Source organism: Diceros bicornis, chromosome 4 (genome assembly GCF_020826845.1).
Source record: "Diceros bicornis minor isolate mBicDic1 chromosome 4, mDicBic1.mat.cur, whole genome shotgun sequence".
NCBI lineage: Eukaryota > Metazoa > Chordata > Mammalia > Perissodactyla > Rhinocerotidae > Diceros > Diceros bicornis.
This window is the reverse complement of record NC_080743.1, coordinates 91,543,309-91,561,989: the sequence shown is the minus strand read 5'-3', so window position 1 is coordinate 91,561,989 and position 18,681 is coordinate 91,543,309. Positions and strand designations below refer to the sequence as shown.

General features: G+C 37.7%; 1 protein-coding gene across 7 annotated transcripts in view; it reads left to right on the top strand.

The window, feature by feature from the left end:
- The window catches only part of RABGAP1L (RAB GTPase activating protein 1 like), a 689,292-nt gene that overhangs the window by 650,404 nt on the left and 20,207 nt on the right, over window positions 1–18,681 (top strand). For 5 of the 7 annotated variants that reach the window (XM_058540018.1, XM_058540017.1, XM_058540020.1 and 2 more), the window contains one exon: window positions 8,630–8,722. In XM_058540018.1, coding sequence (XP_058396001.1) covers window positions 8,630–8,722 — 93 coding nt within the window. Of the gene's footprint in view, window positions 1–8,629; window positions 8,723–8,909; window positions 9,273–14,796; window positions 15,324–18,681 lie in introns of those variants that run through there. The other 2 variants (XM_058540019.1, XM_058540022.1) reach the window with 2 other exon arrangements.

The following is an 18,681-nucleotide window of genomic DNA, read 5'->3' as shown; positions in this document are numbered from 1 at the left end:
ATTAATATTGCCAGGGCGAGGTGTGGGGGGGATGGTGGTGAAGGGGGTCAAAAGGTACAAATTTACAGTTATAAAATAAATAATTCCTGGGGATGTAGGGTACAGCATGGTGAGTAATGTACAGTATAGTTAGTAATACTGTATTGCATATTTGGAAGTTGTTAGAGAGTAGATCTTAAAAGTCCTCATCACAAGAAAAAAAATTTTGTAACTATGTGTGGTGACAGATGTTAACTAGACTTGTGGTGATCATTTTACAATGTATACAAATATTAAATCATTAGGTGTTATACATCTGAAACTAATATAATGTTATATGTCAATTATACCTCAATTAAAAAAATACAATTAACAATCATTTATAGGCTCTTATGTTTTCTGAAGGTTTTTTTCCCCCCTGGTTCATTGAGGTAAAATATCATTGACTTTTTTTCCCCTCCTCCTAGTTGTGAAAGTTCAAAAAGAGCCAAAGTGGCTTCTCTTGGTGAGCACGCTATGAAGAGGAGTAAGTGAAGCCTGTAAGAATGGCCCCTCTTCTTAGGTGTCTTCTCCTCTTGATTCGCTCCCGTCTGTTTCTTCCCAAGTCCTTTAGGCTGTGGCAAACTGTTGGAATTTTTGTTGCCACTGATCCACTTCCTGTCCAGATCTTGACAAGTCCTTGCAGAAGCGACTCTGAATTAGAAACTCCCACCCCCAAAAACAAATCACCAAGAAATGTAGTACTATACTTCTTATCTATTTTTTATCTGTCCAATGATTAATATATTAAATGGGATCATTTATATTCATCCCAAGAAATTATCTGAAGTAAGCAAGGGCAGTACATAATGGCTAGTACCTTTGGCCTTTTAATTTTTTAGGGACTCAAACTTCTGACCATCAAGAAAATATTAACCAGATCTTATCAGCCTTTTTTGTATAGTGATTTACTTTGCCAGCATTTGCATCCATCAATAAATATTTTTGTTTCTTTTGTTTCTGAAATAGATCAACAGATTCATTAAGTCCTGAATAATAGTTCTTACAAGTGACTGGCCCATTGTTAAAATTTAGCACAGGAGAAATGCTATATTGTTTAATTGGGCAAGGAAGCTTATATAAACCAGTCATAATGAAAATCTTCCTCACTGAGGTGCTACCCGCTCCCTGTGCTCTGCCCCAACAAATTTCTTCTTGATCATCCCTGTACCTTTATGAACACGTGTTATTGTACTTATGAAACTATATGGTAATTAGACACATATTTGGCACTACATCCAGACTGTCAGCTTCTTGAAGAGCTTTGCCTTAATCATCTGGTCCCAGGCGGTAGAGCAAAGTGGTTGAAGAGGGCAGACTCTGGAGGCAGACAGCCTGGATCCCATTTCTGACTCTCTGTTTACCAGCTGTATGATCTTGGGCAAGTTACCTCTCTTCAGTTTTTTTATTTGTAAAATTCAAATAATACTTCATAGAGTTTTGGGGAGGCTCAAACATAGAATTTTCTAAATTATAGCTTGAAAACTGTTAGGAAATTCTTTGACGTGAAGGCATTCCGTGTTTTTCTTCATGCCAGTTACTGCTAATCAAAAACAGAGCAGAGGGAGGCAGACATCAGAATATATGAATGCAGTGCTGAAAACCTTGTGTGCTGGTCCAGGCCTCCCTTTGTCTTCATTGACAGTCTAGCTCAGTAGTTTTCAGTATGAATCCTGCTACTTCTCCCCTTCCCGCCTCCCATCCCCCAGTACCCTCCCCTCCCTGTTTGGAAAGGTGTGTGGGCATCCTAGTTGTCACCATAACTGGAGGGCACTAGCGACATTTAATAGCTGAAATGGATAAATGGGCCAGGGATGCTAGGGACTCAGAAATGGGAAGTGGAGTCTAAGACAGCCAAAAATCATTCCACCCAGAATGCCAACAGTACCCCTACCTTGAGAGATACCAGTAGCTCCTAGATTTGTTTCTCTAGTTCAATTCAAAACCAACTTTTCACAAAATTGATATACTATTCCATAAGATCAGTATATGCGTTGCAGAGTATAGACCAGGTTGAAAAATCTCCACGCGTGTATTCTGCTATGTTGTGTTATTTCCCTCTTTTCTGTGTATAAATTTTCCTTAAGTTAATATAATAGATGTATTCCAAATTTGTTACTTAAGAGTTCTATTATTCCATTAATTACTATCCAAAGTTTAGGATCTGTGCTGTTTTAAGGCACCTGTACTCCTTAAATATATAAAGATCACATTTGATAATCAGGAAACCTAAGCAACTCATGTATGTAAGAGGAGAAGTATGTTTTATTAGAAATAACTAACGCACATGAAATTCAAGTATTGATAAGGAATATTCAAAATAATGTAATAGAAGTAAAAATACAAAATAAGGCGATAACCCAGGTAGGTATGATTAGTGAGATAAAGATTATTAAGGCAAGTTCATCTAAAATTAGTTGATATACAACAAAAATTTATATACATATATATATTCGTTCTATCAGAGTCAAATGTAAAAATAAGAAATAAATGCTTTAAATGAATATAAAAGGAAGAGCATGGGAAATGCAGAAAGTTGAGCATATTCTTTTTCAGTCTTCCGCTCGCATATCTCCAGCTGAGGCCAGCACAATTAACAGTGAGAAAGAGTAAAGCAAATGAGGAATTATTGTGCTTTCTCTTTCCCTGTTATTGAAGGTCACTATTTAACACTCCCCCACGACTCCCCTTTCCCTTAAGCTTATTAAGTGTTTTTCTGTGTTTTTCCTGCTAACAGCTGAAAGGACACCCCCTCCTCAGTAAATGGCAGGTGAGGACATTGGTGACCAAGAGGGGGTTTAATAAACCTCCCCAGTGATTTAGTGAAACAACCCACTGAGAGTGGGCATCAGAGGAAGAGGTGAAAAAGTCCCTTTGATGTAGTGCTCTGTCCCTCAAACTGCTGGTCATGAAATCATTTTAGGAGGCCTGATCAGGCATTTTAAAAAGGATTACAATAAAACATAATAGAAAAGCACAGATCCTTAGCAAGACCTGGGTACAACTTAAATCCCACAACCAGAGAGAGAAGGCAGAAAGGGACTGAGTGATTCTACACATTGGCTGGGGTGGGGTTGTTTTTTTTCACTTTTTTGTGTGTGAGGATCGGCCCTGAGCTAACATCTGCCAATCCTCTTCTTTTTTTTTTTTTTTTTTTTTTTGCTGAGGAAGACTGGCCCTGGGCCAGCATCAACATCCATGCCCATCTTCCTCCACTTTACATGGAACGCCGCCACAGCATGGCCTGACAAGCGGTGGTCGGTGCATACCCGGGATCCGAACCGGCAAACCCCGGGCCACCGCAGCAGAGCACGTGCACCTAACTGCTTGTGCCACAGGGCCGGCCCCTGGGGTGGGGTTGTTTTGATCTTTTGCTTACTGCTGTCTGTCTTGCTATTCTGGTATTTGTGACATAAGGGTTAACAGTTTACAGTTTACTTTTATTGACATAGTTTGCAATTGATTGTAAAATGAAGTAAAATTTTATTTTACTTTCAGCAAAAGTGTTAAGACTTTCAACTGAGTTTTGTTTGCAAACATTTAGAGTTCAATTATTAGTAATTTATAATATATTTTTGTATTTGTTTCCTATTGTTACCATAACAACTATAAATCTAGAGGCTCTAAAGAACATAAATTTATTATTTTACAATTCTGTATGTTAGAAGTCTGACGTGGGTGTCACTGGGCTAAAATCAAAGTGTCAGCAGGGCTGCATTCCTTTCTGAAGGCTCTTGGGGGGAATCCATTTCCTTGCCTTTTCCAGCTTCTAGAGGCCGTCCACATACCCTGACTCATGTAGACCTCCTCCTCCATCTTCAAAGCCAGCAACATCTAATTTCTTTGGTTTTTCTGCAGTAGTCACATCTCCTCTGACTGAAGTCTGAGAATATTCTACTCTTCTAATGACTCTTGTGATTTCATTGGGCCCACCCAGATAATCTCCCCATCTCAAGGTCCTTAACCTTAACCACACATAAGAAATCCATTTTGCCATGTAAGGTAATATATTCACAGGTTCTGGAGATTAGGATGCAGACATCTTTGGGAGGCCATTGTTCTGTCTATGACAGTTGTCTATGTTGATTCCTGCTTCCAAATTGATTATTTTCTTGTAAAATAAATTTGTGTAAAAAAATTAGTTAATTTAAAGAAAAATAGTAGTAAAATGTATTTGGATATGGCAAAAATAATGAAAATGATATTCGAATGACTAAAGTTTGGGAAACACTTCCGCTGACCAGAAGCCCAGTACCAGAAGCAAGTACAGGCCAGAGAGACAGTGGACCCATCCTTGTCCCAGGTTGTCTGCTACAACTAGCTGGCTCTATCCAGTGCTCTAGACACCTGGGTTCAGTCTCCTCATCCTCAAGAAAGGGATTGCACCAGACAGACAATCTTCAGAGGTCCCTCCAGCTCCAATTTCCTAATTCTGTATAAACGGTTGTGTTAGGAATTTAAATGTCAGGGCCAAGCACATTGTGGAATGTCTCTAAATATTGTAAAATATTCAAAAGATGAGAAACACTGGGTCTGTTTTAAATGCTGCCTTCCCTAAATTTAGTTGTCAAGTCCAAAGTGTCAAGCCTTGGCTGATTATTTAAATGATTGCTATCACAGTCATTAGGAGTTGTCTTGCCAGGGTTGGATATCCTGTTTTCTTTTTCTATTTGTTTGTTTTTAATAAATACCATTTTGAAGTGGTGAGTACTCATTATCAGTTGCACTTATCAAACAATTGTGGATTCGATTCTTTGAGGACGTTTCCTGAACGTAGCCAAATAGGAGGTGTTAGGCAGAGGATGGGCGGTTGGTGGAATAGGACCCCAAAATTAAGTAGACATTTAAAAGGATTGGTGATTCTTAACACATTCTTCAAGGGCACACTTAGATTAAATTTACTTAAAGAGAAAGAAACCTATACTGTTCTTGAGATAATAGGTTGTTTCAATTCTTAATAACTTTCTGTTCTTTTAATTAAAACTACTTACTAAAGAGGTTTTTTATTCTTTTCTCTGATAATAAAAATTTCAAGCTCAATATTGCGTTCTCTCAAAAAAATCAATTTTGTCCTGGAATATAGTTTTAAAAACTGTAACAGTGTATTTTCTTTGATTATCTTGTAAATAACAGGAGTTTCATATCAGCTCTCCTTCCTCCTCCCCCCTTTTCCCCCCTTTCCCTTTGTGCCAATCACAGGTGGATGCTCAATATCGCCCCACAGCACAAGATAAATAAGCTTGGAAGGTTTCCTAGCAACATATTGTTCTGGGAACCTGCTCTGTTTCCCTGAACAAGATGAAGTGAAACATCCTAGATGAGATGAGCCAGATGGGCAAGGATTAGCTTATTGAGGGTGTTCAATGTATTTTTTAAAATTTCACTTGGAAATGAACCTCTTAACATAAGTAGCAAGAGTGACTTTTAAAAGGACACTCTTAGGTGTATAAAAAAAACCTCAATAATAGTTTGAATTAAAAAACTATGGTTTTAGAGGAAATTCTCTAGGAACAAGCTTGCAATATGTAATTCAGTCATTGATGAATGGATCCATTTTAAATTTTATTTATTTATTTATTTTTCCCCCCAAAGCCCCAGTAGATAGTTGTATGTCATAGCTGCACATCCTTCTAGTTGCTGTATGTGGGACGCGGCCTCAGCATGGCCGGAGAAGCGGTGCGTCGGTGCACGCCTGGGATCCGAACCTCGGGCCACCAGCAGCGGAGCGCACACACTTAACCGCTAAGCCACGGGGCCGGCCCTGAATGGATCCATTTTAGAACCATGTAGAAAATACTTCCACACAGGACTGATGTTCAGCCTGCTACCCACCGATACCATATTCAGTGGCAAACATATTGAAATACATCTGATCTTGTGGGTAAATGTTTGCTGGAGTAGACTCTCTCTTCGCCATACCTATCACTTCTCCCTAGACCCCAGCTCCTGGGGATACATATGAAACCCCTGTCACTGCCTAAAACTCTCAGACTTTTTGCCTATTTTCCTCAGCTCCAGGGCTACTTTAGTGCTAGTGATTTGCCACTTCATCTTGAGAGTCTGCTTTTGGTTTTTGGAGCGTATGATTAATATGTACAGAGAAAAGAAAACTAGAGGAAATCGAGGCCCCTATAAAAAGCAAGAAAAAGAATGTGGTTGTTGCTGTTTTGTTAGCACATGATGATATATATTTTCCTGGTTGTTTATCTGATGGTCTTGAGGCCACACAGTTGGTAAGTGGTGCTTTCCTCTGTGGCACTCCAGTTGATCACAGTATACTGTGAAGGTCTCTGGAGATGGAGGAATAAAGGATTAGAATTTCTCATGACAATATTCAGCAATGGTTTTGCAATTCAGTTACACCCTGGAAAATGTCCTTCCTTCTTGTTTGACTGGAGAGACATTCCCCCATCAGCCAGATGAATATTGTCATAATGTGGTTGTTGAATGATTTACACTGTCTCTCAGGTTTGGAGTGAGTTTGTGAGACTTCCCAAATGTGGTGAGAAGCAGACAATTCCAGTACTTCAGCGTGCTCGTGGGTGGGAAGACCAAAGTAACTAGAATAAGATGGGGAAAGACATCTGGTGTCTTTACTTTTTGTTTAGTAAATTCTCTGGCCAGATTCCAGAGAATTGAAACTATCCTCATTCCAGAAAAATATAAAATAACTTTATATTCATTCTGGGTGCTTTCCATTCTCTCTTGCTCTCTTTCACACACATATACATGTTTTCTAAGTATCGTGTTTTGAATTCCACAAGAAACAGTTACTTTGGTAGGTATCATGATGGATACTGAGGGGCATCAACACATCATCCTTGCCTTCACCAAGGCCCCAAGAATTCAGCAAAATAACACATTTATTATCTTTAAGAAAACTGGATAAACTTTTTCTTCATTTCAAGTCACTTACTTTAGCACCTAAACATTAAGGAAAGATTTTGATGTCTGAAGAAATTACATAATTTTGATTATCCAAGGAAAGCCTAAGAAAGTAGATTTAACCTGTTATATGGAACATAATAGATTATAATACATTAATTTTATTGAATACTTCTTTTAAAGAAAACAATTTTAAAAATTTCTGTGAATCAGGCGTTATTTTAGATACTTTACCTATGTTATATCATTTAGTTCTTCTGACAACCATTATGAAGTAGAAATTTGTTTGCTTGCCATTTTACAGATGAAGAACCTCAGGCTAAGAGAGGTTAAATACCACAGTTAATAAAACAATAAGAGGCATTCAGACCCTGGTCCATCTAGTGCCAAATTCTGTGAGCTTTGTACTATGTTATGCTTATTTATTTTTAGAATTCTAAGATTCTGTAAGATTCTAGTTTTTTTTTTAAGAGTAGACTACTATCATTTAAAGAGGACATAATTTTCGCATGCTTTGATGCTAAAATTTTTAGATGATTTTCTATTATCTCATTCACAATGATTCTATATTTCTTTGAGTTTTCAGTGACAAACTTTAGAATCTTCTTTCTGGTATATTAACTCCATTTATTTTTATTTATTTATTTATTTTTATTTTATTATTTTTTTTTTTTGTGAGGAGATCAGCCCTGTGCTAACATCCGCCATCCTCCTCTTTTTTTGCTGAGGAAGACGGCCCTGGGCTAACATCTGTGCCCATCTTCCTCCACTTTATATGGGACGCCGCCACAGCATGGCTTGCCAAGCAGTGCGTTGGTGCGCGCCCGGGATCCGAACCAGCGAACCCCGGGCTGCCGCAGCGGAGCGGGCGCACTTAACCGCTTGCGCCACCGGGCCGGCCCCTATTTATTTATTTTTTTATTATACATAGTTGACTACTGTTTTTTTTGTGTGTGTATGTGTGAGGAAGATTAGCCCTGAGCTAACATCCGATGCCAATCCTCCTCTTTTTTTGCTGAGGAAGACTGGCCCTGGGCTAACATCCGTGCCCATCTTCCTCCACTTTATATGGGACGCCACCAGAGCATGGCTTGCCAAGCAGTGCGTCGGTGCGCGCCTGGGATCCGAACCGGCGAACCCCGGGCCGCCGCAGCGGAGCGTGCACACTCAACCGCTTACGCCACCGGGCAGGCCCTATTAACTCCATTTAAAAAATTATTTTTTGTCAGTCAATTTTTTATTTTTATAAAATAATTTTAATTTTCATTTTCAACATGGTAGAAGGCTATGAGTGAATTTTACTTGAAGAAAGGTAGTTAACAGAACTAATAGCACTGTTAAATATATTAACAAGAAAAAGTTATGACATATAAGCAATATTGTAGAAGAGAGATGGACAAACTGCAGCCTGTTTTTGTAAATAAAGTTTTGTTGGAATGTAGCCACACTCATTTGTTTATGTATCACTTATGGCAACTTTTGAACAACAACAACAGAGTGGAATAGTTTTGACCTAGACCATATGGCCCACAAAGCCTAAATATATTCTATCTGGACCTCTACAGGAAAAGTTTGCAGACCCCTGCTCTAGAATCTAAATTTTTTTTCTCCTTAACTTTGAATTGAGTATGCTTCATTAAAATGCCAGAAACTTAATTGGGAAACGCATCAGAAAATATTTTCCTAAATGATCTTGTCTAACATGCTTTTCCTCTAATCCCTGCAGGTACCAACTAAGAAGCTGAAGAAATATGAGAAAGAATATCAGACAATGCGGGAGAGTCAGCTGCAGCAGGAAGACCCAATGGATAGATACAAGGTATGGGAGCCCTGGGTCGCCTCTCGGAGCAGAGTGCCTTCTTTCCCTAAAGCAGCAGTTGTGGCGCGTTCAGTTCTCTCTGTTCCTTCTCGATTGATGTAGCCACTCTGACTGTGCTAAATGTCCAGGTATGTTTGCATTTCAGGAGACTCCTGAGGAGCCAACCATAATATTTCTTTTCTTTCAGTTTGTATATTTGTAGGTAACTCCACCTGTTGCATTTGTACTGGGAATCTTCATAAGAAGCTGAGAGAAAGGGAAAAAGAAAGAAAGTGGCTATCGACTACTTTCAAAAGTGAGAAAAAAAAGAAAATGGCAAAGTACTGTTTTAGCTGTGCACGGTCACATCCACAAAGACTTTTAGAAGGTGAACTGTTCCAAGACTGGCACAAGAATGTTTCAGACTTACCTCTGTCTGTAGCAAATGTTAAAAATACAAACTCATTTGGAAGGAAAAATAAAAACCACAAAGGTGTATCGAGCACAGTATTGGTGTTTGTTGCAACATTTATTTCCACAAACAAACTTATGAGTAACAGTGACATTTCACTACAGTATGCATTTTCAGAGTCAAAATGATTTCAGTTTAATATCTTAGTTAATTGTACTGTTTTTAAAAATTGGGCCATTCACAAAGGTAGATTTCTTTAATTGTAATTAGCAACACTGTTCCCATGATGCATTGTTGGGAAACACTGATTTTGAACTTATTTTCTCCAAATGAATTATTATTGTCTCTCTTCAACATTTTTTAATTCTTCAGATTCCTCCAGATGCATCATGGTTCTCTGCCTCTCCGTATTGGTACGTTAGGATAAGGGAATATTGTATTTTCACATTGAGCACCACCAATGCCAAAAATACCCTGCCAAAAATAGTGGGGTGACATTATTAATTAAATCATCCACAGTGGGATGACTTCCGCTTTTGTAACGAGAGTTGCCTTTATATGGTCAGAGAGCTGGACCTTATGTGGAGCTTATGTGGTGGAGGAGTATATGGATTTTGTAGTCAGACCTGAGTTCAAATCCTGGCTTTCCAAAAAAACAGCACAGGATTTAGAATCCAAGTTGGGGTTTTAATGCCTGTGGCATTGTTCAGCATCTTGGACTAGTTATTGAAGCTCTTCCTCACCTGTGAAACATGTAGTATACACATTTGCTTGAGGGATTGTTGTGGGGGTGAGGGATGTTGTGTGTTAAATACCCAGCACATAGTTGGTGTTCAATAAATGGGGGTTGTTAGCCTTATTATGCTACTGCCTCGAATTACCCAAATATTACTAAAACAATATCACCTTATATGGGTCTGCTCTGCCAGCCCCTCGCTTATCTTCCTCATATTTCTCCCAAGTATTGCTATCCAGTAAACTGACATCAGTATGTTTCTCCCCTTGTTTATAGAACTGGCCTGAAGAACTGATGATAAAATCCCACATACTGCTAGGGTAAATAACTATTAACACATAAGGTGCTCACAGAATAAGGTTTGAAGCTAATTTCTACCACCACCACCCCTCAATAAAACCAATTTTAATGTAGCTCATGTAGCATGCTGCTTTGGAAAGGCTTGAAGTAGTAATTATAAATATTGTTGAGGATCCAAAATGAAGCCCTCCCACTGCTTGTATCATTCTAATTTTCTTATTGCTGCCATCATTATGAGTAAAATCTGGGAAGAGTCCTTTAAAATAGAAGAGAGAGAAATGAAAGACTAAAATAGTACATTTAAAAATCAGTCTGGGACTGAACTTGTTATTATTTCTTAAATCCTTTTTGTTTCAAAGCAGAAATGTATAGATAAATAGTACACTGTATATTATTTTTTAAAAATTACCACACATAAGACTATCAGTGTGTACAATTTTTACTGAGGGATCAAAGTAGAATTAAACGTTTTTTGTTTTTGTTTTGAAGGCAGATAGTACTTTTGAGTGTTGTGGCCTCTTTTATTTACATATCGGATACCCTCTATAGCTATTTCCTTAGTATTATTGTAATAGCTTGTCCATACATCATCCAACTAATATCTCTATATCCTTTTAATAATGTCTAGACATTTATACTGGCAATATACTTGATAAAGTTACAGTCCTCAAATCATAATTACATTTTCAAGGTGACAATTGACAACATAGTTTTCAGCCATAACAGGTTTGTTCTTTCAGATATTCAATATCTAGTTTAAGAAGCTAATTATAATTATCTTAATTTTTTTTTTTTTCTTCCCCCAAAGCCCCAGTAGATAGTTGTATGTCATAGCTGCACATCCTTCTAGTTGCTGCATGTGGGACGCGGCCTCAGCATGGCCGGAGAAGCGGTGCGTCGGTGCGCGCCCAGGATCCTAACCTGGGCCGCCAGCAGCGGCGCACGCGCACTTAACCGCTAAGCCACGGGGCCGGCCCTAATTATAATTATCTTAAAGTAGGAAACTGTCTTAGAAAATACCTTTTAGCATCTTTTAAATTTAATCTGGTCAAGAAAAAGATCCGTGTCCTGGGAATGAACACTGTATAATTCATAAATCTTGGACTGTGAACCTGGCTTTGTAAATTCTTAAGAATAACTTGGCAAGATCTTTGAGGACATTGAGTCAGAGCTTATACCAGTTCACTAACAACCCCTCCTCAATGATTAGGATCCTTACTGCTTCAAATGCTGTGTCTACCCCCTAGGTTGCCTTATGGCAAGAGAGTTAGGAAAGTTGTGTCAATTAAAAAAAAAAAAAGGCCCAGAAATGTCATACAATAAGATATTCTAAGAGATCTTTCAGTTTGATGCTATTTCTCTTTGGAATGGTGGCATAAAAAAGGGCTATTGTAGGGAAGCCAGATGTGGAGTTAAAATCCAACAATGCAGAGGTAGCTCTCAGCAGTCATATTCTTGCTATATCTATCTAAACATTTGTTTTCTGTCTATTTTTATGACATACGCAAATATCTACATTCTCAGGTTATGTCATCATACTCAACTGTATCTAACACTTATATCTCAACCACAAAGAGATGAAATGGTGTTAGTATAAATTTAAATTTTAGAACCCTAAGCTCAATGAAAATGTTCTGGAATTAGATAGTGGTGATGGTTGCACAGCTTGGTGAGTATACTAAAACCACTGAATTGTACATTTAAGAAAAATGAATATTATGGTATGTGATTTATATCTCACACAAAAAAAATCCAAGCAAAATGGCACGCAGCCCACCATCTTCCTTTCATAAACCCCAAGTCACACCAGAGGTATTTGGGCAAAAGCCATACTCATGGGAGGGAGACCTTCCTGTCAGAACTGGAGCTAATTAATGACTGTAGATCCTGTGTGTACCCATGCTTAGAGGGGAAAGGCCAACATACGTAGGTGGTACATTAATTTTCATATATATGTGTGTGTATACATATATATGTATATATATACACACACACAGACATAAACAAATATAAATACGTAATACGTATGTACACACGCTGCCTGTGCTACCTGGTCTTGGCATCAGTTGTATTTGAGACTCATCAAGCTCTAGAGTGACTGCTTACAGACTTGGGTATACTCCTATTTATCTGCATGACTAGATTTCAAGAGACAGAAAAGAAATTTTATTGGAAGAAGAATATAGAATATTTATTCTAAGCCTCTTTTATTGTCCTTCTTCAGTTTAACCTGGCCAAATTTGTATAGTAATATTTATTTACTCTGATATTTTGGTTTGTAAATTTATTTATTGATGTCAAATGAAATAAAATGCAGGATAAAGATTTATCGGTAGAAATACATCATGTACGTTTTCATTTTCATACAGGTCCCCAGAAAACAAACATTCATGGATATGTGTAGTTGCTTTAGTACATTTTAAAAATTAGTAGCCAAGTCCCTGATAAGCAGTTACTAATTTCAGAAATTAAAATGTTATTTTCTATTTTAAAGAGATGAATTGTTTCCATTTGGGGAAAGTTAGTATTCTAGTGATGTAATCTATTGACAGTACGTTTTAAAGAACTGCAGCATTCATCTGTCTCTAGAAGATGATATGCTTTTCTTGTTTAATTAAAGAACTACTTGTACAAATGTAGGTTAAGCTTTAAAAAGCACAGCTAATTAATTAAATTCAGTGAATCTCCCAAAGCATAATGAAGGTTATGTTATTACCTGGTCTAGATGGGCAAATCCTAGAAAGAATCAGGAGTGCTTAAACTCTCTTGGGTTTGGGACACAGAATATTATAAATACATAATTTCTAATTGTAGTGTCTTATCCATGTTTAGGATAATTAAATTTAGAATGTCTAACTTCTTTCTTGAGGTTAGACATAGTAATTTTTTTATCAAAATGTAATTCAAACAGAAAACAAATGATTCCTCTAAGTTTACAAAGAGTTTTTCTTACACATACTAATTTTTGTAGATCAATTGTCCCTGTGTGTAAATTAAAATTAAGCTATTTAATTATATATAGTGAAAACATACAAAATATTTGAAGTAAAGCTTAATTGTATTATTTGCCTTCCTTACATATCTAATAAAATAAATTAGAGCAGTTATCACATTTTGTTTTTAACTTGATAAGTGAAGAAGGTTAAATTGTGCTAAACTTCTTACCTGGGGGAATACAAAAAAGAGGTTTTCCTTTTCTTACTGTGTTGGGCCCTTCCTTACTCAGAGAACTCAAGATAAATGAATCCATCTTTGAAAAATGTTTTTTTACCAATGAAAATAAACTTATTTTTTATTATTTTTCCACATCACAAAGACTGTTGTTTGCTTTTGGAAATATTTATGTTATGAAATAATGTGCTTTTAATGAATAGTAATAGTCAAGAGGATAGTTTCTATCTGCCTGTGGAAACTTAATGATAAACTTCAGGAGGCTGCCGCTCTTCTTCTGTGAGCTTGGATCACTGTTGGACTCGTTGTAGGATGATGGAGGATGCAAGCCAAAGCCCTCTCAGGCTTCTTGAGCAACTTAGCTAAGAAGGAGCAGGTGGTTTCTGATGATGCTTGTCTGCTGGTTGAGCTATACTTAACACTAGGAGGAGGTATAAATGTTATGCATATTAAGAATTTCTAAGGATGTTTATTGATAATCTTCAGAATTCTCCAAAAGTTTTCTTCAAATTTTAGTAAGTTTTGTTTCCTATAAAAGTAGTATTACTGAGAAAATGATGTCACACTCCTAATGTTTCTACATCATCTGTAACCCTTTTGCTTTTTTAAAATGTGATTTGTATGCTAGAGTAGAGCAGAGATCTGCAGACTGTGGCCTGTGGGCCAAATCTAGCCCACTGCCTGTTTTTGTAAATAAAGTTTTATTGGAACACAGCCACACCCATTTGTTTACTTATTGTCTGTGACTGCTTTTGCACAAGGAATGACAGAGTAGAGTAGTCTCAACAAAGACCATATGGCCTGCAAAGCCTAAAATATTTACTCTCTGGGCATTTATGCTAAAAGTTTGCTGACCCCTGTGCTAGAGTATAATCTAAGATTGTTTTTTAAATGCTAAAAGAAATGCAGTCTGGTTTGCCAACTGCCAGTTAGTTATTACTAACTAGATTTTCTTTTTAGTTTGACATTTAAAATTTTTAAATTTCCACCAGAAAAATAAAATTGGACGTGTTGGGTAAAGGAGGAGCATAAAGTGATTTCAAATATCCAGGTTTTCTTTCTCAAATCTTCATTGACAGACAATGTCGACATTTAAACATTTCATCTGTGGGCATTTGTCTTTGAATGTCAAAAACTGTTTGATGAAATTTGAATATGATGATTATCAACTCTTTTGAAGGAGGTATCCAAAAGAAAATATGGGAGAGTTGAGTGTGTTGTTGCTACTAAAATTGCACTGGATCTTTTAAGAAAACATTTTCTCCTGACCCTTAAATGTCTTTAAAAACATGTGCCAAGAATTCATTATAGCAGCAGACAACACACCCAAAATACTGAGCTAGAGTTTTTAAAGCTGCCTCCTTCCCCATCATTTTTTCCTGTAAGGCTTGGTTTATTTTCTTTTGATGGCCAGTTCACGTTTCTCTGTTTTCTCACCTTGGAAAAAATGACGTTCACCATCCGTTGTCCTGTTTCACCCAAACTTCAGCCCCAGACACAAAGGAGACCTGAGATCAGTTCTTCTTTTGTGTTCCCCTGCCCAGCAATTTCATTCTATCGCCTGAAGATGAACTCTTTTGCAAGGTTTCCGACCTTGTCATATAAGGAAGTTCCTTCCAGCCAGCTTTAATAACACTGTATAAACAACTCACCGTAGTTGCTAATAGTTCCACATAGAGCATTTTCATTAGTCATGCAAACTGCAAATAGCAGTGTGGAGAGGAGAGGGAGGAGTATCCGTCTTCCTGAGTTGAGACTTGCCCACTGGCTGCCTCAAGTATACTTTTTTGCATCAAATGTTTGCAGTCAGAGAGAGAACTTAGAGTATATGACACTCTAAGGGAAAACAAAATAGCAAAATAGCATTACCAAGTGTCTCTTTTTGTTATTGCCATTTCCTAAATGTATTAGTAGGTGTGCGATTTCATTGGATATTCTTTTTTTTTTCAATTGTCTTTGTACCTATGATTGAAAACGGTAGTTGGTCTATGACTTTTGAGGAGGTAAGTTTTTTATCTGTGTATGTCTGTAATATCAGCGTCTGTCTCTCTGAAAAATGCAGTATCCTCCTCCCAAAAGTTGCTAACCTAACTTTCCCGGCTATACATCTCCTGTGCAAGAGCGGAGGGGAGGAATGAGGAAAGTTGTCTGCTTTTTGTTCAGATGGTGCCAACTGTGTGAGATGGTGGATGTTTCAAACAGTGTGATGTGAGTTTTAAGGGTTATGTAAACATTGTCTCCTGTAGTCTTTTCTGAAAGGCAGGGGAAGCGATTTGCCTGTTTTGTTTACGGGCTCTGAGCATTCAGCACGTCTGCTCCTGCAGACTTACAGCATGGGAATCTGGACTGACTGAGGTTAATGGGGCTGACCTCAAGTCTCTCTTGGGTGGGCAGCCCTTGCCAACATTTCAGAATGAACCAAGCAAGGTTACTACCTTTCCCAAGCCCATCAGAGCTAAACTTTCTTCCCCATTCTAGCATAAGGCAAACTTTTTCTTGAATCAGTCAGTTCTAAAAACAGCTGTGGCTCCTCAGGAAAGGCTGGAAAAGACAGCCAAGTAATGTCATCTCTCATTAACCCTTGGTAAGTGCGGGCAAGTTCTTCTCATAGAAAATCTCCATCTCAGTAGCAGTGCCTCACTGTGGCACTCAGTAGCACCAGAGGACTCCTGAGGACACCTTGCTGCCCTCGGGTTCGTACTTTGGAGGACGATACTGCATTTTTGACCCTATAGCTTGCTTTCCCACGTGTCTGTGAGTGCAGAGCAGGAGTCTCACTTCCCACTGTGCTGCTTGCTTTGCAGACACTGAACTGAAGCTTCTTGCTAAAGCGAAAGGCAATAGGCATGCCCCCTAGGCTATTTTGCTTTTTAGGGACCCTCAGATACTCATAATTTCTCCCAGGTCTTCCCCTCTCACCCCCTACCCCCTTAGCTGTGTGTCTCTAAGGAAGGGTTTGAGTTGCAACAGCATCGTAATAGGAATTTACTAGTCAGAATTTCAGCTGAGCTCATACCTCTTTCTTATATAATATAACCCATGAGACATTTATCTCTAATCAATAGTGAAGTAGCTACCTGGTGAGGTTTTTCAATACCTTTAACAGAGTACTTTTCCGTGAGCATCGTATGACTTTAGCTAGAGGTTATTTTAACTCAATTCTAAGCATATGTCACTGTAACCTGAAAAACTGGTAGCTGCAACATTTTCACTTGTGCTAAATAAATGTAAATAAATAGTTGAGGGAGCTTTTGTACCTTGGAGTCCTATAAGTACAGTTTTAGTAGAAATGGGACGCTTAACTCAGGAATAGGTATTAGAGTAGTCTTCTCATGGTCTCTTTTGAAGGGATTTACCAAGAAATGAGAAAAATCTCTTCCCTTTCTAGGCAGTCTGCATTGTGAAATAGTGTGATGAAATTGTGCTGGGTGTTGCTGCTCGTTCTTGGCAAGGAAGAAATTTTTTGGAAAAGTTTCTGAAACATTTTTTTTTAGCCTAAGTTTTCAACAATTATGTAAGTTGTTTCCACAAAACGGGGTAATAGTTAGATATATCAGAATGAAAGACTAACTCTCCAGCCCCTGCTAAAATTTAGATTATTTCAGCAAAGATTGAAAGAGTCAGCTGTAGACACTCTAGCTTTTTTTGTATTTTAGTCTCCATTTTTATATGCTTCTGTATATTGAGGGGACAGACAGAATTTGATGAGTACAATTTGCCCCTGCAAATGTGTACACTGTCTTTTCAGGAATCTCTTGGGAAAGAGTTCCTGGCAAGGCAGCACTTTTGAGGGGTTACATTGTAAATGGGTCACAAAGGAAGATACAGTATGGTTTTGTGTAGAATATAAGCCTATAACAGGAGTGGACTTTAAAAAATTCTGGTTTTGGCATTTTACCCTTTCCAATGGAATTGAAATTCTGAATTGCTTTTTATTTTTTAAACAACTTCTTAAACTTTGTTTTAACACATGCATTATATATTTATTGTAGAAAACTTGGAAACATTTTAAAAGCACAGAGACAACAATAAAAATCCACTACCTAGAGTTAATGTTATTCATATTGTTATGAAAATGGGATTTTCCAGTTACTTGTCTTTTTTTTTCTATAAGGTAGCATAAGGATGTCTTCTGTCATTAGATACTTTTCACTTATATTTTAATACTGCATGGAATTCTATCATGAATTTGTTTAAAAGTACCTAAGTGATTTGGATTTGTTTTTATCTTTTTCAGTAGATTTCTTTTTCAAAAATGTTTCCCCAACTATCCCAGTCTACCATTTCCAAAAGAAGGGACAGGAACGGGCCCTGTTGGCTGGTTATAGTTGAAGTGCGGATTCGTCCTTTAGCTTCCCTGCTGGCCCTGTTTTTGGATCCTGTCTCCACGAAAGTCTCGGGCTTTGCCCTTAGCATCTGCTTCTTAGCCCTTCTTCTAAAAACAAAAAGAAAAAAACAAATCAGGTTTTCTTCTTTCCATATAACAAACTCCAGGTTGTTCTATAGAAGATAAAATTCACTTCACCCTCTCCCACTTTGCTATGATACACTGTCATCCAGGGCATAGATTTGTCTTCTGGTGTGTCTGAGTTTTGCCACCCTTGCAGAAAGCACTATTAGGAGTATAAATCTGAAAAACAGGAAGGTCTCATCACATTGATGTCTTTCCTGTCAGCTTCTTTTGAATCTCCTGTAACTGCTAACAGTAGCAAAGAAAGCACTTTTGATACTTGGGAATGGAAGACACTAAATTGCTATTCTGACAGTAGACGTGAATGTGCACAGTTCATAACAGCCAGCTAAAGGGAGACCTTATTCATAAGAATTAGTGACTTGGTTCTTTGAAACTTTGTTTCAGATTTTTCCTGGAAATTCAAGGGGAAAAAAACAGCTCATTAATTTATTTTACCCAGAATCTTTTAATCTGAAGTTTTAAAAAGACAAAACAAACATTTAGAGACATTATCATATTACTCTTACTAACACAAAAATTGGTGTTCAGAAAAGTAAATATATACCTAGCCAAAGAATGAAAATATCAGTTGATAGCAAAGTCGCAAACCCATGTATCCTGAATCTTGATTTAGTGCTCTTAAATATACTCAAATAATTTGAACCCTGATAGTGGAAAAACAATTTGAAGAAATGTCTAGTGGTTCCCCCCATTTCATCCCTACTGTGTCTTGCAGTTTCCTTTGAGGTCAAGGGTGGGACTATTGTGCATGTTTCAACAAAGAATTGCCTGTGTCTGTGTTCTAGGTCTATAGGAAGACCTCACAGGATTGGGGGTATGTTTGGCAGTTTTGCTCTTCGTGGCACAGTTGTTACAATGAAGTCCCGTCTGGAGGGCGGAAGGGACAG